The sequence below is a fragment of the Chiloscyllium plagiosum genome, unplaced genomic scaffold (assembly GCF_037043375.1).
Source record: "Chiloscyllium plagiosum isolate Xiang-an unplaced genomic scaffold, Cpla_swu_hap1 HiC_scaffold_3, whole genome shotgun sequence".
NCBI classification, from domain to species: Eukaryota; Metazoa; Chordata; class Chondrichthyes; order Orectolobiformes; family Hemiscylliidae; genus Chiloscyllium; species Chiloscyllium plagiosum.
The window spans coordinates 69,856,963-69,880,607 of NW_028270141.1; the positions used below are offsets into that span (position 1 = coordinate 69,856,963).

A 23,645-nucleotide genomic window follows, 5' to 3' on the forward strand; every position below is an offset into this window, starting at 1 on the left:
TCAGAACACAAAATGAAATCAATGAAATGTAAAATTAAAAGAGAAGACATTTAGAGAAGACTTCTTAAAGTTGATAAATGTTTGCAATAATCTGCTAATAAAGCTGAAACCACATTGTAATATAGTTCAGGGATGAACTTCAATGGGCTCAATGACCATTTCTCATCACTGACTTTTCTTTTGCTCTTAAACACTCTTACTGTGAAGGGAGGTAATCATACCAAGGTAAAATTGGACAGATATGACCAGATTTCCAGTGTCTTCCTCATAGTGCCATCCATTATTTGCAAATAACACCAAATATTGCAGGGTATTGACAATGAGAGACAACACAGCTAAATCTAATTACATTTTCATTGATGTCAAACTGGGTCCTTTTGTTCGGACGTTTCTGGGAACCATTGTACAGGATCATGGGCGAGTGGCGAAAACTGGCCATGACATTACATAGACCAAAGTCCCTCCTCTGTTCCCATTCGCTATGCCTTCATCTCTAGTAGGACCAAACAAAGCCACTGTGGGCTCTTTAAAAGCTCTTTTCCAGCAAGTATTGCCACTTTAAGAGAGGTAGCTGTAGTTCAGCAGCTGTCTAGTATCAGAACAGCTGCATGTAAAGCAAGAGCACGTTATGAAGTTGGAAGGAGTTTCAAAAGAGGAGAATTTTTTAAAAAAAGTTGAAAGTGTTTATCATACAGGTCAGAAGGGCCAGAATTAAGAAGCAAAAATAGAAATTGCTGGAGAAACTCAGAAGGTCTGGTAGCATCTGTGGAGAGAAAACAGAGTCAAAATTTTGGGTCCAGTGAACTTTCATCAGAACTGTTTATCCAGCAATTTTTGTTTCCGAATTCTAGCATCTGCAATTCTCAGTTTTATTTTAGCCTGAATTAAGAACTTCGCTAGTTATCCAACGTTCAGGGGTTATCATATTCCTGAGCATCAGAAAGGCTGCCACTGCTAATGACTTCTGCAACTTCAGAAATCAAGATGAGATTGAAGATGAGGAGCTCCCGCCTACAAAGGGCAGTGCCCATCATCAGTAGGCCAGACCCAAGGATCCAAGAACAACACTTTTTTTGGCAACACTTCTACCAATCACAATTCATAGTACATTGTACAGTACAGCACAGAATGTTGTGCCAAACATGATGCTAAGTTAAACTAATCACCTCTGCCTGCACACGGCCCACAGTCTGCCATTTCTTGCTTATTCATGTGTTTATATAAAAACTCTTAAATGTTCCAATCACTGCCACTGCGTTCCAGGCACCTACCACTCTGTGCTCTTCACATCTCCTTTGAACTTTTCCCCTCTTCCCTTAAATGCATGCTCTCTGATATTAGACATTTCATCTCTGGGAAAAAGATTCTGACTATCACTCTATCTATGCCTCTCAGACGTTTATAAACTTCTATCAGGTCTCCCCTCAGCCTCCGCCACTCCACAGAAAACAACCCTAGTCTCTAATTCAGGCAGTATCCTAGTAAATCTCCTAGAGTTACAGAGATGTACAGCACAGAAACAGATTCTTCGAGTCAACTCATCCACGCAGACCAGATATCCTAAATAAATCTAATCCCATTTGCCAGCATTTGACCCGTATCTCTCTAAACCCCTCCTATTCATATACTCATCCAGATGCCTTTTAAACGTCTGTAATTGTACCAGCCTCCATCACTTCCTCTGCCAGCTCATTCCATACCACCCTTAGCATGACGAGGTTGCCCCTTAGGTCCCTTTTATATCTTTCCCCTCTCACCTTAAATCTATGCCTTCTAGTTTTGGACTCCCCACCCTAGGGAAAAGACCATGTCTATTTACCCTATCCATTCCACTCATGATTTTACAAACCTCTATAAGGTCACCCCTCAGCCTCCAACGCTCCAGAGAAAACAGCCCCAGCCGATTCAGCTTCTCCCTGAGAACTGTTGAGAAGCCATTATGCATGCAGTATATCATGCTTCCACTTGGGAGGCCACAGTCTAGTGATATTATCGCTAGAATATTAATCCCAAACTCAGGTAATGTTCCGGGGACCTGGGTTCAAATCCTGCCATGGCAGATGGTGGAATCTGAATTGAATAAAGTATCTGGAATTAAGATTTTAATGTTGACCATGATGCCATGGTTGATTGTCAACTGATTCAACTAATGCCCTGTAGGGAAGGAAATCTGTCATCCTTACCTGGCCTACATGTGACTCCAGACATACAGCATTGTGATGGGCAATAAGTGTTGGCCCAGCCAGTGACACCCTCATCCCGTGAATGAATAATAAAAAAGTATGGTCATTAAAAGGTCAGCTCACCAGAATTAAGTTACCTTTCCCAACTAAGTTCTCCAGGTGTGAGTAATACCAGCCTTCTGATCCCTGACAGTATAACAGGTCAGCACCAGGTGAGGTCTTGTCATAGCTGGACTTGAGGTTAGCAGCAGCTCTTTGGGCATGCTCATTCATGTTATGCTGCTTTGATTGAGATTCCAATGACCACACACTTAGCTGCACAGGGCTCGCAGGATTCTAAGGCAAAGAGGCTGACCTCTAACTGGAGGCAGACCAGCAGGGGTTGGGAGGCAGGTTGACCAAGGGAGGAACCTGCAGTGTGTGAATGCACGTCTGGCTGCCCATTAAATATGGTAACAAGACTTTCAGGGCCTTACACTGATCAAGCAATATGGACCTCCTGCCACCACTGCTTCAAGATTTCCCAAGATGTTTGGACACACACAGGTAATGAACTGGGATTAGGGCAGTAGCCTAAGATAGCCTGTCCCTGTGTAGACAGGATGCTCCCTTCCACATCCACCACTGAAAATGGGGCTACATAAGCTAAGATTCCAACCTGCTGAATTATTTGTAGAACAATAGAATTGATATGGGGCAATCCAATAGATGCAATTTTCTATCAGTTTTCAAAAGTACCTGTTAAGATACCACGGAGAGCAAAGGGATACAAAGTTAGGAGGACTTTGGCAACAGGGACATGGATCTGGTTGGAAAGAAGAGAGAAAAAGACAAAACTAAAAGGATAAGAAGAAGTTGGAAAGATAGAATAGATAATTGCACACAATTCTTCCTTTCGACTGGTCATATTTACTGTAAATCAACACCCTGTTTATGGGAACAAAGCAAGCAATATTGAAATTTGCTAATGATATCAATAATGCAATATGGAAAACTGTGAAAAGCAATGGGAAGCATTGCAGGAGTTTTGTGTAGCTCCAGTATCATACCATGGTCAGATAACAGAATAAGGTTGACACATTGTGTTAGATTTCTTTGCTTGAGCCCATCCATCAGCATTCCGACTATCATGTCCACCTTTTCTAGTGCTTTTGCCATCTATATATTGTGAGAAAGGAAAAAAAAAGTGTTGACTTTGTAATTCAAACCAAGGCCAAAATGATCTTCACAATCTCTTTGTCTTTGTCATTCATGTCATTGCTGCTGCTGCTCTTTGTCCGAGGCCACTGTTTATTTTAGCTAAGCAAACAACGTATAATCAGCACTTAATAATGAGAAATAACAAATAACCTAATGTTCTTAAAATGATTTCTTAAGTGGTCTTTTTTTTAAATTGAAATTTGTAACTATGCCAAATATTATAGAACTTCAAAAATAGTTTTTTTACAGAGCCCTAGACTGGATTTTTACAGGGAAGCTAAGTATTGGGAGGGGATTTAAGTTCTGGGTCACCAAATTGCCCCTGGAAACTTTCCAAATCTTGTCGAAGGTGAGCACTTAATCGGTGAGGTGACAAGTTCACCAGCCAATTGGTGGCCATGGGTATGGTTATGGAGGTGGATTGCTTCTGGTATGGGGAAATTACAAATAAGTATGGGTAGCCATTGTTGTGGGTGCTGTTTGCCAGCAAGGAAATAGCAACTGTTAATAATTAAATGGCAGTAAGTTTAAAATATTATGAGTGGTCTCTTATTATTTGAGCAATGTTATTAACAGCAATATTTTCAGAGTCCCTTCTCTTAATGTTCAATAAGGTGCAAGAAAAAGCTTCTGCAAGTCTCTGATTTTCTATCTTCAACTTCCTTGAGCATTGTAATGTACAAGTGCATCTCCAAAGAATTTGGATGAATCTTGAAAGCTTGATCCTTTTGTTCTTGGATTTGTGTGTAATTTGAGCGTAATTGATCAATATTACAAATGAGAACACAAAACCTCCAGGCAAAATTAAGTGCCTTTGTAATAATGGTGCTTTACAGAGCTTGGACCAGTCTGTTCAGAATTTGCCCAATGATTCCTATAAAATACATGAAGCACTAAACAGGCCAAACATGCTAGTGGCTCAAAAAAAGAGCTGGAGGGGATACCTGTTGGGTTCCAGTGACAGCTTCCCTCAATCCATTGGGAGTTCTAACCAAGGGTCAAGGATAGACAGTAGGAAACAAGGGTGCCACAACTCAGCTCCTTCATCACCCTGGGCTCGTAGATAGAGGGAGATCAGTAATGCAGGGTCCAGTGATGAAGGCTGCCTCTACAAACAAGGCTGTCACAGGAGAGGTTCAATGGGTCACTTCACAATGAGCATGGGTTTGCCACAGCAATCAGAAAATGAGTAGGCCATCATTGATTCCTCCAAGGCAACAAGGGCACAATTGCAGGGAAGTGACCGAATGTGGAGAACTTCGCTTTGGGCAGATAATTGAGTGGATAATTGCAGAGTTACACTGATGTGGACTGTTCCTTTTATGTACTCACTGCACTGTGTACAAAAGCACCTATTGTTAAATGGAGATGCAAGATTAGATTGATTATGCTCAAACAGTAAACAAAATAGGAGCTCCTCACAACAGAGTAGTCCAACTCCCTGTGATGTTAAGACTCCAGAATCTTCACTTATAGCAACTGTTGGTGCATCAGTGCAGGTTTGACACAATGACATTGCTTTGGCAGGCCATCAGGCCTCAAGCATTGATTAGCTACACCTTTACAAGATCAGATTGATCGCATTTACATCTTCTTGGCAAAATTTCATTCTGTACCCCAAGCCTGAATACCTCCTGTTTAGCTGAATCTGTTCATATAGTAAAACAATCCCCTTCCGCATCTCCCGTCCAATCCGTGCCATGGCCGAGTCATCCTCTTCCTCCGATGAGATCAGCCCTTCCAATCTATTGGGAGTCTGTGCACCCTTGAAGTTCACTCCTCTTTATTCAGCTATATTATTAAAGATGAATCATTTATGAGATCTTATTAATGTAGGGGGCTATCCGATTAGTCCAGATAGAAAATGCAAGTTTTTGGCAAGTGTTGATCTCATTAATGGAGGTTTGTGCAAATATGCTTCCACAACTGCATGTCTTATGGTTGTGTGTAATTCTGGTCTCCTTTCTATTGGAAGGGTGTTTTGAAACATGAAAGGGTTCAGAAAAGATTTACAAGGATGTTGTCAGGGTTACAGGATTTGAGCTATAGGGACAGGCTGAATAGGCTGGGGCTGTTTTCTCTGGAGCATTGGAGGTTGAGGGGTGACCTTATAAGATATATAAAATCAAGAGGCGCATGAATAGGGTAAAGAGACAAGGTCTTTTCCCTGGGGTAGTGGAGTCCAGAACTAAGGGCATAGGTTTAGGGTGGGAGGGGAAAGATATAAAAAGGGAGTTAAGGGGCAACGTTTTCACACAGAGGGTGTGCATGTATGGAATGAGCTGCCAGAGGACGCGGTGGTAGCTGATACATTTACAGCATTTTAAAGGCATCTGGATGGGTATATAATTAGAAAGGGTTTAGAGGGATATAAGCCAACTGCAGGCAAATAGGACTAGATTAGATTAGAGTATCTGGTCGACATGGATGAATTGGACCGAAGAGTCTGCTTCCGTGCTATACGTCTCTATGACTCTATTTCAACCCAGATTTAATTCTGCTATTACCTGACATTTACATAAATGTATTATTGACAGGGGTCAATGGGCTGATTTTTAAATTCTCTTTCCTTGCCCAGGGAACAATGTAGCCTCTCTACTGAGCTTGATTAAATAAGGTCATTCATCTTGCAGCATGCAACTGTGATATTAATTATTACAGGAAGATTATGCAATGTTGTCCACTGTTAACATGCTCAATCTCATCTTGATACAGTTTATAAAATTACTGAATTAACTTAATCGCTTTATAGAATAATGAATCAAATATACTTACTTTATTGCTATTAGGCCCATTTACATGCCCTGCGTGATCTGGTTCACTCAAATACAGCGTGTAAAAGTCAGGCCTAAAACAACAACAAATCTATCTTGAAAGAACACATACGTAATACCTCTTAACAACTGAATAACACTGGAACATGTTGACACTTAAAAAATCTGTAATCACATGTTCTGGTCAATGGAGTATATTGACAGGTATTAATAGATCTCTCCATTGCTGGTACCAAAAATGTAAGTTAACATCCTCTGAATATAACTAAAGCATTAAGGGATCAGCTGGATTTTTTAGAACACTGCACATCATAATTTACTTAATCAAAAATAATTGCAAAAAAGGTTGTCGGTACAGGGTACATCACAGCTAATCACTTTTAGATGAAGCATTCAGAATTTGCAAACATAGGATCATTTTTAATCTAGGGGTATGAATAATGAGTGTCATTAAGAGGCAAGAATGATGAGCGCAAAGACAACAAAAAAGACAAATCACATTCTGGGGTTTCATACAAATTGGGACAATGAATTTGTTGTTTTCAATGTGATTTTGAGTACGGATGTGTGTATGACAATACAATGATATACTTCTGGAACAACACGGTGGGTTGCATGGTGGCACAGTGGTTAGCACTGCTGCCTCACAGCGCCAGAGACCCAGGTTCAATTCCCGCCTCAGGCAACTGTATGTGTGGAGTTTGCACATTCTCCCAATGTCTGCGTGGGTTTCCTCCAGGTGCTCCGGTTTCCTCCCACAGTCCAAAAATATGCAGGTTAGGTGAACTGGCCATGCTAAATTGCCCATAGTGTTAGGTGAAGGGGTAAAATATAAGGGAATGGGTATGGGTGGGTTGCTCTTCGGAGGGTCGGTGTGGACTTGTTGGGCTGAAGGGCCTGTTTCCACACTGTAAGTAATCTAGTCTAATCAAACACCACTGCAATATGAAGGAGGGTGTGAAAAGAATTCCCTCCCCACAACCCGAATGCTTTGCAGCATTAATGTCTATTGATGATTTACAAAATTACGGTCAGTTTTATGGAAAAAAATAAATAATTATTTCCAGAGATTAGTCAATTGATGAGAAGAGGGAAGAAGTTCCAAAATATCACTGGAAGATTGAGAGAGAAGGTCAGATGAAATACTTTCATACCGTCGATTATTCAAAAAATGAAATGCCTTTTCACAAGCAGTAATTGAGACACAAACTATGAAAGTCATTTTACAAAGAAAAGAAAATATTTGGGGCCCATAATTTGGTTCCCCACACTTCCAATATGTGCTGTCAGTGAGTAAAGCTCTAGATCACTAATAATTAATGTTTAGTTATAACATCAATAGCTTCACTTAGAAATGTGACCGTACTTAAGAAAGATTCTAAAGGATGCAGAGAAATGCAAACAAAGTAGACAGTTTGACTACAGTTATAGTTAGCTGAAAATTTTAAGATGAATTGGAAAGAAGGGTTTGATGAGATCTCTTAGCAAAGAGATTACTAACTGTATCTACTGTTTGACAAGGGAGTATTAATCAAAGACCCAACACCTACCAACTTCCTGAACATATAATTTATAATGGCAGAAGACCGCAAATGTACAAACACTTGATCTTAATATGGGTTTAGAATGTTGACAGCTAAGTAATAGAATCATCCACTTTCCAAAATAATGCACATTCAAGATTCCTTCATAACAATGTGAAATTGGTAACACAACTAAAGCCTGAAATTGTTTAGGGTTGGAAGAGATCAGGTGGCAAAGTGTGACCTCAAAGTTGATATTCCTCACCAGACAGTTGCCATTTAGGATGGCTAGGACTTACATCCTGGAATGCGAGGAAGTTAGCATACTGACTTAGCTGAATACCTTTTGAAGCCTGTTCTTACTGCTGGGATACTCATAATCATATCCACGATCTGGTCTCTACCTATTAATAATGAAAATCCCTAAGTTCATCAAACCTTCCAATCAAAACAATTCTCATCTTTTGGATCGTGCTGTGTACTGATGGCAGATCCGCCAACATAAATAGCAGTCACCACACTCCAAAATAATTCACCATACATGAAGCACTGTCAGACCTACATAAAATATGCTAACTAAAGCTGTTAATACCAAATTTTCCCTTCAGTACAAAATGTCTAATTTACTATCATCAGGAAATAGTAGGAGCAGGAGCTACTCTTAAAAAAACTCACTTAAAGGGGCAGTTGGATAAATAATTGAAAAATTAGGCAGTTCCATTATTTTTCAGTTTCCTTTTAATTGATCAGCAAAATTGTAATGATCAAAGGTGGTGTAGGGTGGGAGGGGTGAGAACAGAACAACAATTTCTTTTCCTAAAATAAAAACTGCCAGTTTCAAACAAAATCATTGTTTTCAGTGCTTCTTTTCATTTAAAGGAGTGAGCTGTTTCTAACTGACTCACCATGTAAAATTGCAAATTGTTAAATGGCATTCTGGAGATTAAAATCTGGAAGTTTCCTTCTGTTCAGCCCAGTGTTAGGGCAATGAGAATAAATAAACTCATAACTATGCTAGCCAGCTGAATAAACACAATGCTGGAAAAGTCATTAAAGCAGCCAGCAACAAGTTGTGCTTTTCTGCTTCAAGAATTCCACATTCATGGTAAAGAGGATTAGTTATAACATGTTGTATTCCTAAAGTTCAATATGTAAATATGCTGTTTCATGTGGTATGAGAGGTCAGAGACCAGGAAGCATTCTATTTTGAACGCCTGACTTGTGCTAAGTTAGCTGAAGTCAGCTTAGGACCAAAGGATATCAAGGGGTCCCTGGATGGAAGCATGGGCCATAAATGTGAGCAAGACTGAATACAGCTGTGTTTTGACCCAGAAAATCTGCTAACACTTCCTGCAAATTCATACATGAACAGTCATTCGGATGTCTTCTTGGACTGGTAACCAGTGCCTGTGGAACCACACCTCAAATCAGCACAGTGACTTGTTGGAACAAAGGAAAAGATAATTCAAAACTTATGACCAGTTGTGTTTTAATGTACTAAACAGCAATAAGAATGATATATTTCAAACATTCTGCTTAATCATGCCAACCAAAGATTTTACAAATATGAATAATTACCTGCTTTCCTTTGGCAAATCAAGCCACTTAAGAATAGTGAAAACTCTTTCTTCATATGGAATAGAGCTTAAAAGAGGAAAATATGCAATTCTGTGAATTTGTAGTTATTCTTAAGTTTCAGTGCTAAATGAAAGACAAGTTTTACAACCACATAACTAGGAAATGATCTTTAATTCATAATAACCCCAAATAGATGAAAGGTCATTTTCATCTTTACTATTTGAGTTATTAAATCATTGGAATTTACTTTCTATTTATTGTAGAACTTACGATTTTCTACCCTTGGTGAATCTGCCTTTCATTGACAGCTACAGATCTAGAGTCATCCACTGATTGTCACTGAGAACCTCTGGTCGAAGCATTCCCCATTGGTGTCATTAGGCCATATGGAGAGACTGTCCAGTATTTGTGATACAGCAGGAATAGGTGCACACTACGGATGGTAAAGGACGTATGTGGAGAAAGTGAGGACTCCAGATGCTGGAGATCTGAGTCAAAACGTGTGGCGCCGCAAAAGCGCAGCTGGTCAGATACCATCTGAGGAGCAGAAGAGTTGACGTTTTGAGCATAAGGTCTTCATCAGGAATGTGGGCATGTTTCCAAGTGGGCTGAGATATAAATGGAAGGAGGGTGGGGCTGGGGAAGGGACCTAGGAATGCAACAGGTAGATGAAACTGGAGGGTAATGGCGATAGGTCAGAGTGAAGGGTGGAGCAGATAGATGGGAAGGAAGATGGGCAGGTAGGACAGTTCAAGAGGGCGGTACCAAGTTGGAGGAAGGGGAGAGGAGAAAACTGGTGAAATTGACATTGATGCGGTGTGGTTGGAGGATCCCAAGGTGGAAGATGAGGCGTTCTTCCTCCAGGCATTGGGTGGTGAGGATCTTGCAGTGGAGGAGGTCCAGGACTTGTATGTCCTTGGCGGAGGGGGAGGGGGATTTGATATGTTTAGCCACGGGGCGGTGAGGTTGATTGGTGCGTGGCCCCAGAGGTGTTCTCAGAAACATTCCGCACATTGGTGTCCTGTCTCCCCAATGTACAGGAGACCACATCGAGAGCAACGGACACAGCAGATAAGATGGTTGGAGATGTAGCAAAATCTCTGTTGGATGTGGAAGGATTCTTTGGGGCCTTGAATGGAGGTGAGGGGGGAGGTGTGGACTCAAGTTTTACACTTCTTGCGGTGGCAAGGTAAGGTACCGGGAATGGAAGGTGGGTTGGTGAGGGATGTAGACCTAACAAGGAAGTTGCAGAGGGAATGCTCTCTGCGGATGCTGAGATTGGGTGGGGAGGGAAATATATCTCTAGAGGTAGGGTCTGAGTGTAGGTGGCAGAAATGGCAGACGATGGTGTGTTGTTTCCGGAGGTTGGTGGAGTGGAAGGTGAGAACCGGAACTGGGGGGTTTTGTTCTTGTTGTGATTGGGGGGTTGGGGTTCAAGGACAGAGGTGCGCGAAGTGGAGGAGATGCGCTGGAGGGCATGGGGGGGGGGGGGGGGAAATTGGGGTCTTTGAAGTAGGAGGCCAACTGAGATGTTCTGGAGTGGAATTGGGCCTCCTAGGAGCAGATGTGGCGGAGGCAGAGTAATTGTGAGCAACGGATTGCGTTTTCAGAGGAGGGATGGTTAGGAGGAGGTGTTGTGTTGACAGCTGTGCGAGTCGGTGGGTTTGAAGTAGATGTCCGTATTGAGCTGGTCACTGGAAATGGAGATGGAGAAGTCCAGGAAGGGAGGGGAGGGAGGGTCGGAGATTGTCCAGGTGAACTTGAGGTCAGGGTGGAAGGTGTTTGTGAAGTTAATGAACTGTTCAACCTCCTCGTGGGAGGATGTAGGCATCCCCCTAACAACACCTTGCCTTGTCAAAATAAAGTGCAAAGATAATGACACTGCCTCCACTAACTTAAAACATAAACTGAATGATATTTTGGTAAGTAAAAAAAACATAGCTATTGTTCTACACACCCATCATACACTTTGTAAAAGTTTGGATATGTTCCATTTATCCTGACTTCAGATCCAGGCCAGAAAAAGGTACCGGTCTTCAGACCCTGATACATTGCTGTCAACCACAACTATAAGAAGAACAAATAAAGTTAGTAACTAATATCAAATCTCTGTACAACCTTTAACAGAATTCACAAACATTCCTATTTATTGTGAAAGAAAAAAAAGTCATTTATTTTCATTCATGCAGACACAAATAACCAAATGATGGGTGCTTGGCAGCAGCAGGACATTTTGGGCTGAATCTTACCTTTTTTTCCCTCTGTCACTCTCATTGAATTTTATGGAGGATTTCTCTCCATGATTCCAGTAAGCTTTCTCGCCACGTCTTACCATTTTCCCTCCTTTAATGCTGCCTTTCTCTCATTCCAAGCGGAAAACAGCCCACAGCAGGACAGATGGCTGGCGCACTGCCCAGCATTCAGTTCATCATCCCTTACGTGGGCAGCATCCTGACCCTGAACAAGCCCCTCAACCGTTATCAGAGGGTCCCCTCAACTCACTGTCTCAGGACCCCCTTACTGCAAGCTCTCTCTCTTGACTTAATTGAGAACCACTGATAGCCATAACAAACCTCCAGGCTTTGACTCTGCGCTTTATGGCACAGCAGAATTGTGAGCCTCTGTGATGTATCTCATGCTAAGAGGTGAGACACAAAATGTCAAGCGAAGGCAGGGGTCAGATTTGGCTCAAATGAGCAAGTACTAAAACATCAAGTGAGTCATATAGCATTGAGTCATATAGCATGGAAACAGACCCTTCTGTCCAATCAGTCCATGCCAACCATAATCCCAAACCACACTCGTCCCACTTGCCTGTGCTTGGCCTGTAACCCTCCAAACGTTTCTTATTCATGTATTTATCTAAATGTCTTTTAAGTGTTGCAATTGTACCCACATCCACCACTCCCTCTGGAATTTCATTTCACATACGAACCAGTGTGTTCAAAAAATTGCCCCTCGTGTATTTTTTAAATACTTCTCCTCTCACCTTAAAATATGCCCCCTTGTCTTGAAACCCCCTACCCTAGGGAAAAGACACCTGCCATTCACCTTATCTATACCTCGGATGATTTTATAAACCTCGAAAAGATCATGCCTTAACCTCCTACACTCCAGTGAAAGAAGTCTCAGCCTAACCAGCTTCTCCCAATAACTCAAACCCTCTATTCCTGGCCACGTCCTGGTAAGCTCTCTTCAAGTTCACTCCAGCTAAATAATATCTTTACTAAAATAGGGCAACCAGAACCGGACACAGTACTCCAGAAGAAGCCTCACCAATGCCCTGTACAACCTCAACATGACATCCCAACTCGTCTACTCAAAGGTCTGAGAAATGAAGACAAGCGTGCCAAATGCCTTCTTAACAACCCGACCTATATGTGATTCAAAGTTCAAAGAATTATGTACCTAAACCCCTAGGTCTCTCTGTTGTACAACACTACCCAAGTCCCTACTTTTTACTGGATAAGTCCTGTCCTTGCTTGTAATACCAAAATGTAGTACCTCACATTTATCTAAGCTAAACTCCACCTACCACTCCTCAGCCAATTAATCATGTCCTCTTTGTAATCTTAGATAATTTTCTTCACTGCCCACTATATCACCAATCTTGGTGTCATCTTCAAATTTACTAACCATGACTTTTATATAAATTATTTAGATGAGAATGTAGATGACAAACAAAAGTAAATCCAGCACCGATCCCTGTGGAACACTACTGATCACAGGCCTCCAATCTGAACAACAACCTCTCAAGACCACCCTCAGCTTTGGACAGAAAGATCCCGTTATACCTAGAAATCAGTACGAAGGCTCCGCCTAGAATGATAAGTAGTTTCTGATAGAGATCAATGACTGTGACATGGACATACGGAGTCTGGTCTGAAAGTCTGCAGTTGACAAAAAATCTCTACAGTGTAGTAAACAAATGAGGGGAGAATGCAAACGTATTGGTAAAATAAGCAGACACATAGATGGAATTTAATAGTGAGAGAAAGTGTGAACTGCTATATTTGATCATTAGGTGAAGAGAGGCAATTTAAAATAAAAAGTACAATTTTGAAGTGGATGTAGGAACAGAGACAATGACTTTCCCTTCTCTAAGATGGTGACAGTAATGACAAGTATGGTGAATTAATTGGGCGAGAGCTCTAAAATCAGATTCTTACTGTCAAATTGAACTGTAGCTCTCAATGGCTTTGTGTAAAAGTCAAAAACGAGGTGTGTTCAGTGAAGAGAGGGTAGAGTTGAGGCAGGGAGTATTATCACAGTCAGTCCAGGGGCTGAACCATTTGTAGTCCATAGGGTTTGGCCACTGTCAATAAGGCAATTGATCCAACACAAGTCTGGGAATTGGGTCAGTGTTAGTACTGACAAGTAACTGAAATCAGTTTGGACCTTGATGGTTGGTCAGTCATATCCTATTGCAAAATCAGTCTGGAGATCATCCAGGTGTTCATACATGTATTCAAACTTTTCTATCTTTGCCTGATGGAAGAGGTGGAAGAGAATATAACCGGGGTGGGAGGGATCGTTAATTATGCTGGCCAAGGCACACATTCTGAAGGAATTCCGATAAATAAATTGTAGCTGTTTTATCCTTACACATAACAGGAAACTAGGACATGACTACTGATGCAAGAGGTGGGGTGAGGGGAAAAGAATATGAGAAGGGACCCTCTTGGCACCTCCTTGGGAATACGGATACTTTGTTGGGTCATCTTGAGTTAAAAGCACATCGGTTAAATTCTTCTTCAGTGCATTTGGCTCCTTGCAGAGGTTCTGTGCTATCCTCAGAGAACATAACACGTAGCTTCATTGCGACAGATTTTAGGAACAGGTGTCCCTTTCATAAAGGCTGTGTGCTCTATCTTACATTTATCACAGATCTGTTTCAAATGAGATTCAATGATTCAACCTAGAAGCTAGCATTACTGCTGCTATTACAAATACTGTGAAACCTCCAGATGCAGAAACAGCAGCACATGATCAATTACAGACCAGCTTAATAGCTTGGAATGGATTTTCAGGCTTATTTTTATTTAAAAGTGAGCATCACAGGCTGGGCCAGCATTTATTGCCAGTCCCTAAATGCCCTCAAGAAAATGGCGGTGAACTGCATTTTTGAACTGCTGCAGTCTGTTTGGTGTATGCTGTAAGAAAGCGAGTTTCAAGATTTTGACCCAATGACACCAAATGGTGATATATTTCCAAGTCAGGATGGTGGGTGACTTGGAGGGGAACTTGCAGGTGTTGATGTTCCAATGTATCTGCTGCCCTTGTCTTTCTAGATGGTTGTGATCGTGGGTTCAGTGCTATTGAAGGAGCCTTGGTGAATTTCTGAAATACATAACACTGCTACTGTACATCAGGAGTGAGTGATTGTGGATATACTACCAATGTGGCTACTTTGTCCTGGATGGTGTCAGGTTGCACACAAATGGTTCTTTCCTGACTTATGCCTTTTAGACGGTGGACAATCTTTGGGGAGTTTGGAGATGAATTACATGCTGCAGGATTTCTAGCCACTTTGAAAGCTTAAGTGTTTATATGGATGGTCCAGCTGAGTTGTTAATCAATGGTAACTCTAGGACATTGATTGTGGGGGATTCAGCGATGGTAATGTCATGGGATGTCAAGGCTTGATGGTCAGATACACTCTTGTTGGAGATGGTCATTACCTGCCACTTTCCTGGCACAATGTTACTTGCCACTTGACAGCCCGAGTCTGGATATTGTCCAGATCTTGCTGCATCGGGACCTGGACTGTTTCAGTACCTGACAAGCAGTGAATGGTGCTGATCATTCTGCAATCATCAGCGAACATTCCCACTTTGGATTTTATAATGGAAAGAATGTCTTTGATGAAGCAGGATAGGGTGGTTGGGCCTAGGACACTACACAGAACAACTCCTACAGAGACATCTAGAGCTGAGGTGATTGAACTCCAGAGTTCAATCACAACAATCTTCCTTTGTGCCAGGTATGACTCCAAACAACAGTATTTTCCCATCATTCCCATTAACTCTAGTTTTACCAGGGCTCCTTTATGAAGCACTTATTTGAATGCAGCCTTGATGTCAGTAGTAGTCAGTCTCTTTTCACCTCCGGAATTCAGTTCTTTTGTCCACATTTGAACCAAGGCTGTAATGAGGTTTGTTGCTGACTGGCTCTGGTGGAACCCAAACTGAAATCACTGAGCAAGTTATTGCTTAGCCAGTGCTGCTTGACAGCATGTCGATGATGCCTTCAATCACTTTGTTGATGGTTGAAGTAGATTTATGAGGTGGTAATTGGCCACATTGGATTCGTCCTGTGGCCCTATTAATCCAGATACTCAGATAATGTTCTAGGGACCTGAGTTCAAATCCAGCCATGGCAGAAGGTATAATTTGCTTTCAGTAAAGAATCTGGATTTCAGGGTCTAATGATGACCATGAAAGCATTTTCAATTGTTGGAAAAACTCATCCAGTTCATTAATGTCTTTTATGGAAGGAAATCTGCCATCTTTACCTGGTGTGGCATACATGTGACTCCAGACTCACAACAATGTAAGTGACTCTTATCTACCCTAGAGATGGACAATAATTGATGGCCTAGCCAGCAAAACTCACATTTTGTGAGTGGATAAAAATAAAGACAGGACATTGTTCCTATTTTACAGGATGCTAGTTCAATGTTTCAAGTATCACAGGAGGATCAAATAACATTGTCATTTTTGTCAAATATGTTCACAGCTGTGTCAACCAATACTGATACCAATGCATACACATATATAAAATTCAACCTGAAGAACTAAAATTAAAAATGGCCAATACCAAAAATGTAAAGACGACCTATGTGTTACCTTGTGATTTTTTTTCTGATTAGTGTTAGCAACGTGCTATGCATATCTCATGTGTCCAATTTTTATTTCAATGTGGAAAACAGGCATTTTTCAGTATTTTACAAATTTAAATTATTTATTATTCCCTTGGGAGAAAGAATTTACGAATGAAATGCATCATGAGAGGAACTGCTGCATTGTAATATTTTCTGGAATATTTTTAGTATTGTTGACTGTAAATTCTCAAGTCAAATAAGGTCAGCATTAATAAGCTGAACTTGAAATGATTGGATAATTTTTAAACTGGTCATCTGATAGAATATCCTCTTGTTAGAGAGGGAATACCATGTTGTCAAAGTGCTGTTAAAATTGATTTTAACTGAAAATGCTTTAAGCATGGAGACAATGGATTCACTATGATAGCTGACAAAGAACAACAAGCAGTGATATTGTTTTGCAAGTGAATTGAAGTAAATCCCTTACGTTGTGTCCAAAGCAGTTAACTCAAACACAAACTTAGAATCATTGCAGATTCAGGCGTCATGTGACAACTATTTTGAATTAAAAGAATAAACAATGCCAGTACTGGAGATTTAGGTTCCTCAATTCGACTTGAGCACATTTTATTCACACAAAAAGCAGAAAAAATTGCAGACTTAAAAAACAGTTTTTGATCGCTCAGGCACAGAATTCTGCTCACATTAGCAGATGCCAAGAAATGTGGTTATGTTTACCTTCCCACTCATCTGGAGCATGATACAGAGGATGTGGAGATGGGAACTAAATAAGTACAGTATGAACATTTTTACTTTTAAGAAGTGACAAAATTTAACACTACAACCACAATCAGAAACCACTGTCGACTGGGATAAGCAATTAAGTAGAAACAAAAAGGCACATGTTGATATGGTGCAGTTAATATTTAACCAGTAACACAGAATATTTTGTGTCATTTGAAAGGTCGTTGCATTATCTCTGCACAAACCAAGCGACTGAATTGTTCCGTGATGTTAGGAACAGAATTCCACGCTCCTCTGGAGGGAGAAGGTACAGTTGGAGATGGAATCAAAGTAAAATGGGGTATTTAAACTGTGCAATATGCTAATAAGACATACTATCACAGGAAGTGATGTAATGTCACATGGTCTTAATCACTGAGCCCTGTGTCAAGATGAAGCCATAGGAAGAGGTTTCTGAGCTGAATTATCCTTTCCTTACATCAGCAGATTATGTAAATACCAAGACCAACAATATTACAGAGACCCCTGGCCCTCACAATTCCACCCAGAGCTTAATCACTGGGAGGTGGTAGTTAGTGGTCAAACGATGACTGTTAAATGTCTACGAATAGTAATTCTAGCAATGACCAGAACTGAACTCACTGCATCAGGAACAATTGCTCAACAAATCCTATTGAGTTTTCCCATGGTCAGCTAAAGGTGGGTCCATCATGCACATGCACTCGGGGCCCACTTTGTGGATACAGCATCAAGGAAGGCTGGCACACCCATGTGATTTACTGTCAGCTACGCTTTTGCCACCCTTTCTAGCATCACCCACCCTGGAAGCTGTAATACCTCTCAGTTACTTCTCTCCTAAGATATATTGGCAGTTCCTGATGAAGACAGAGTGCTTTTCTGAGAGCAGACATTGCTTTAGCTGCTAGTATTGGACAGTTTCAGGTGTCAGCTCTTGCTGTCTGCTGTCAAAGGGAGTCCAGATCCTGTCCAAGTACCAGCCTGATCCTTAAAGTTCCAGAGGACCTCAGGAACTGTTCAACACTGGGTTCCAGTGAATGCAGTCCCTGTGCAAAATGTCAATTGAATGTACATTTCTTCTTTATGCAAGACTATATTGGATGTAAACCACAAAAAAAAGTGCGTGTTTGTGAGAGAAATTAGCTGGAATGTGTGTTTGTGAGTGAAATTGATTGGCATGTGTGCGTGAGAGAGAGAGAAATTGATTGGTATGAGAGAGAGAGAGAGCGAGTACATGAGAGAGACAGCATGAGAGATTGGTTGGGAAACCCAGCATTTATGCTCCACTTGGGTGTCCTCATCTCTCTCAATCATTGTAAGCCTCTATTCCCTTCTCCACCATAATCTACTCTCATTTCCTGGTAAATGCATCCATGCCATACACTTCATCCACTCTCTTTAGTAGCAGATTTTCCTTGGTGCTCCCTGTCAGCTTCCTGCCTGACTAAATAACTACCCGTCCAACAAGAGGAAATTAAATTCCCTTCTGTGTACTACACCATCAATTTTACTGTTCTGATACTCAAAATATTATTGAGTTCAATACTCACAGGCTGTCCTTTGTACCAAAGGGGATTGAATTTCTCCTCTGTTCGAAGGCTAAAAGAGGCATTCATGTCCACATCATACATGCGATTGTCAATTACACCATGAGATTCTGGATATAGACCCTGAAATCAAAATTAATAGCACAAGACCATTCAGACATTTGTATTAACAAATGAAAATTGAAAACAACATTTCAGACCAAGAACAGTTCAGAATACATGAAGAGAACTGGCTTCCAATGACTGATAGGTTGACAATCAGGGACTATAAATTTAAGATAGTTAATAAATGAATTCAGATAGAAATGTGGATAAAATTTTCTCTTTTTTTCGACATCAGGTGGTTAGGAGTTTGAAGCAAACTGAAAAGAATCACAAGGTTATTTGGAAAGAGTGGTGAAATGTGACTAACTGGACTACACCCTGAAAGTGCTAGCATTATTAGGTAGAAATAACATAATGCTTAAACAAGAAATTAGCTTGCTTTGCTCACTTCAGGGGAACCTAAAGGTTCAATGTGATGAGTATCGTGCATTCTGTACTTGAGATGCACAACCTGTCACACTAGTAAAGCCAGTAACATTCTCACAGCCCAACCATGAAATTACATCAATCATTGTTTGTTTACGGTCATAAAGTCATACAGTTATACAGCATGGAAATAGATCCTTTAATCCAACTCATCCGCACTGACCAGATATCCTAATCTAACCTACTCCCATTTGCCAACATTTGGCCCATATTCCTCCAAATCCTTCCTCTTCACGTACACAAAGAAATGCCTTGTAAATGTTGTAATTGTACCAGCCTCCACCACCACTTCTGGCAGATTATTCCACCTTATGCATGAAAACATTGCCCTTCTCACCTTAAACCTATACCCTCTAGATTTGGACTCCCTTACTCTGGAAAAAAAACTTTAGCTTTTCATCCTATCCATGCCCCTCATCATCTCACAAACCTCTACAAGGTCAACACTCAGTCTCTGACGCTACAGGGAAAACAGCCTCAGCCTAAACGGCCTCTTGCTTTAGCCCTATTCATCCAATCCTGGCAATAACAACATCTTTCCTATAGCAGGGAGATCAGAATTGAATGCAGCATCCTAAAAGTGGTCTAACCAATGTCCTGCACAGCCACAACATAACGCCCCAACTCCTAGATCAATGCACTGACTAATAAAGGCAAGTATGCCAAATGCCTTCTTCACCACCCTGTCTACCTACAATTCTACTTTCAAGGAACTAGGTGTTTGTTCAGCAACAGTCCCCAGGGCCCTACCATTAACTGTATAAGTCCTCTATCCAAAATATTTTTACAGATGACCACAACCTGTGCTTGTAGAAACCAATGTTTCTTTTAAAAAGTGACTTTTCTTATCTTAGCTAGAGCTCATTTCACCCCTCTCCAATGACCTCTTCCAGCTTCGCGATTTCTTAGAATGGTAAGTTGCCTCAATTGCCCAGAGTGAATACAGGAGGTTGACAGACCTATATTTTGTGCCAGCCGATGTCCCTTTGGAGCTCTACACTATCCTCACAGTTCACAATTCTTCCAAGTTGCAAGTCATCTACACATTTTGAAACTGTGCAGTGCACACCAATTTCTAGATTATTACAACGCATTGGGAAAAGCAGGGGCTCAATAGTGATTCTGGGGGATCTTCACTACAAACTTTCTCTCAGCCATAAAATATTCATTGACCATTATTTTCTGTAACCTGCACATCCACCAATATCATTTATTGTATCCGTTGCTCCCAATGCGGTCTCCTCTACATTGGGGAGACTGGACGCCTCCTAGCAGAGCGCTTTAGGGAACATATCTGGGACACCCGCACCAATCAACCACACCGCCCTGTGGCCCAACATTTCAACTCCCCCTCCCACTCTGCCGAGGACATGGAGGTCCTGAGCCCTTTCACCGCTGCTCCCTCACCACCAGACGCCTGGAGGAAGAACGCCTCATCTTCCACCTCGGAACACTTCAACCCCAGGGCATCAATGTGGACTTCAACAGTTTCCTCATTTCCCCTTCCCCCACCTCACCCCAGTTCCAAACTTCCAGATCAGCACTGTCCCTATGACTTGTCCTACCTGACTATCTTCTTTTCCACCTATCCACTCCACCCTCCCCCCGCCCCTGACCTATCACCTTCATCCCCTCCCCCATTCACCTATTGTACTCTATGCTACTTTCTCCCCACCTCCACCGTCCTCTCATTTATCTCTCCAGACTTCAGGCTCTCTGCCTGTATTCTGATGAAGGGCTTTTGCCCGAAACGTTGATTTTACTGGTCCTCGGATGCTGCCTGAACTACTGTGCTTTTCCAGCACCACTCTAATCTAGACTCTGGTTTCCAGCATCTGCAGTCATTGTTTTTACCCATTATTTTCTGTTTTCAATCGTAACTAATTTTATATCGACATTGCTTAAATGTCTTTTATTTCAAGACCTATATCTTTCCTCCTTGTGGAAGTCCATGTACACCATATCAATAGTCTCTGTTATTAAGTCTGCTTTGTCCTCTTAAAGACTCCAGCCAGTTGGTTAAGCACAATTTTCTCTTTCAGAAATCCATGCTGACTCTTCCTTATTGACCCATCTTTTCCTTTGTGACTACTAATTCTATAGTGAAAAATTATTTCTAAAAGTTTTCCTATCACTGAAGTTAAATTCACTGGCCTGCAATTGCTGAACTTATCGTTACAACTTTTCTTTAGCAAGGTCATGATGTTTATAGTTGCGTCTTCTGGCACCTCTTCCAGAGAAGATGAAAAGATTGTGGTCAGGTTCACTGCCACTTCCTTCACTATTCTTGGATGCATCTCATCCAGTTTTAATGCTTTGTCAATTTTACGATTCAAAAGACTATTCAACAATTCCTCCTTATCAACCCTTCTAGTGACAGAGTTGTCTCATATCACAATGAGCCAAGCAGATTTCTTTTCATTAATGACCGATACAAATATTCATTCAACACCCCACCCAAGCCCCCTGACTCAGTGTGTAAATCCTCTTTTTGCTCTCTAATCAGTGCTCAGCCTCCTTTTCCCACTCTTTTACTATCTATATACCTATAGAAGACTCCGGATCACCTCTTTGTATTGGCTGGCAGCCTTTTCTCATTATCCCTCTTTGCTTCTCCTATTTGCTTTATCTACCTGCCTTCTGAAACTTCTTGCTGTATTCTCCTCAGTTCTTAAATGTATTATCCAACTGAAACCTACCATAAGTACATTTTTTTCTTCTTCATCTTAATTTCTATTTTCATTGTCACCTCGGCAAGCTCTGTGTTTGTATGTTCTAACTTTCACATTTGAGGGAATGTATCAGGACTGTACCCATATCATTGCTCATTTAACAGTAGCTCACTGTTCAGTTAATGCTTTTCCTATTAACTGCTCATTCTAGTTTGCTCTTCACGGCTCTGACTTTGTCCCACTGAGGTCAGCTCTCTGTTGAACAGATTTTATTTCCATCTGGGTTGACTGATGTCATTGTCCATCCTTATTGTGAACTTTACTTAACCACGATCACTGTCTCTGACATGTTCTACCACTGACACTTGAGCCACTTGGCCTACTAAATATCTAAAGACCAGGCTCAGAAAGTGTATCCTTTCTTGTTGGACTGGACACATACTGCTGTAGGAAATTCTCCTGAACACAACTAAGAAAACTTGCCCCTCAATGCCCCTTACTCTACCAGTATCATTGTCTATATTTGGGTATTTGAAGTCAACCCTTTATAACTACTTTATAATGCTGGCATCCCTCTAAGTTCCCTGCTCATTTGTTCCTCCACATCCTTCCCATTAGTTGTTGCTCTATAGACTACATGTGGCAATTGATTCTGACCTTGAACCCTTTGAGGCATCCTCTTTCTTAAGCACTGCAACATTCTTCAACCAATATTCCACCCCTCCTTTTTCCTTCTTTTTCTAATTTTTCTGAACAACTTGTACATGAAAACTCAACACCCAGTACTGCCTTTCCTTGAGCCAGATCTCTTTTCTCAATAGCGTCATATTTTCATATTTCAATCTGTGCCTGTAACTCCCCAATCTTATTTACTGTGTATTCACATACATGCACAATAACCCTGATTTATATTTCATCTCTGCCTTCCTCATTCTGATATCACCTATTAACTTGCTACTCTTAATGCTAGTTCGAAGTGTATCTCCAAGTACTTTATGAATCATGATAATTTTTTCTAATATTCTCTCTTGGTTCCTGCATCCCTGCTAAGTGATTTCACCAGCCCCTCGACTCCACACCAATAGCACTTGTAAATTGCCTCATGAGGAATGCTGTCTCAGCTCTATTCAGGTACAGTTCTTGGACAGGTGCCATCTTCCTCAGTCCCAGTGTCCAGGAGCCTAAAGTCCTCCCTTCCGCACCATCTTTCCAGCTATGCATTCATCTGCCTTATTTCAATTCTACAGAGCCTGATTTTTATTTTAATCCAATGAAAAGAAAGACATTTTGAGTCATGAATGACTATTACATGGAAGGAGAGAAAGAGTTGAAGAAACAAAGACAAAATTGCATTTCTATAATGACAAATAGTTCTCATACAACCTTTGAAAATTTTACATTAGAATGTGCTACTTTTGAAGTGTACTGATTGTTTGAAAGAGATCAGAAAATTAAAACTAAACAGTTTGTAAAAAGTCATAAATGATGGATGACTGATTGGCTACTTGCCCAGAGGTCTGGAAATGTACTTCAGCTGCTTAACTCTCACATATACCATATCCAATTCCTACTGTCCTGACCTGCTACCTATGGTGCGCCTCCAAAGCATGGTTTATTCTGTATACTCTTAAGTGTTAGTAAGAAACTGATATGATTTTGTCTCCAGCAAGGTATTTTACTTCATGTGGCAATGCTTATGTTATCACACCTAATATAAGAAAGGTGGATGGATACTGTGGTATTGAAGAATCCAACAAAAGTTATTGCAGCTAACTATCATATGTAAATATTAGATTACAACAGGGAACACCAGTAGCAAGTCATATTTCAAATGATTCCATTTAAAATTGTTATAAGACCTTTATTATCCAAGGTCTTATGCTATGGTGCATTGATGTCATGAGCATGTCTCTTGAAGGTATAATGACATACTGACCATGTGACCCAGCATAACAAATATTGTATGTGGCATGTCACAAGCATGGCTGCTTTTGCTGAGCTTGGATTTCTACAAACTGACTAGAAACAGGAACTGAACATTTGAAAAGACAG

At 41.0% G+C, this 23,645-nt stretch overlaps 1 protein-coding gene across 1 annotated transcript in view; it reads right to left on the minus strand.

Annotated features, from left to right (window-relative positions):
* Nucleotides 1–23,645, minus strand: part of LOC122544234 (ectonucleotide pyrophosphatase/phosphodiesterase family member 3-like) — a 148,676-nt gene that overhangs the window by 67,336 nt on the left and 57,695 nt on the right. The window contains exons 6-10 of the mRNA XM_043683314.2: nucleotides 18,394–18,513; nucleotides 11,216–11,325; nucleotides 9,259–9,324; nucleotides 6,159–6,231; nucleotides 3,233–3,341 (exon numbers count right to left, since the gene is read on the minus strand). Of these exons, the coding sequence (XP_043539249.2) occupies nucleotides 3,233–3,341; nucleotides 6,159–6,231; nucleotides 9,259–9,324; nucleotides 11,216–11,325; nucleotides 18,394–18,513 (478 nt within the window). The remainder of the gene's footprint in view (nucleotides 1–3,232; nucleotides 3,342–6,158; nucleotides 6,232–9,258; nucleotides 9,325–11,215; nucleotides 11,326–18,393; nucleotides 18,514–23,645) is intronic.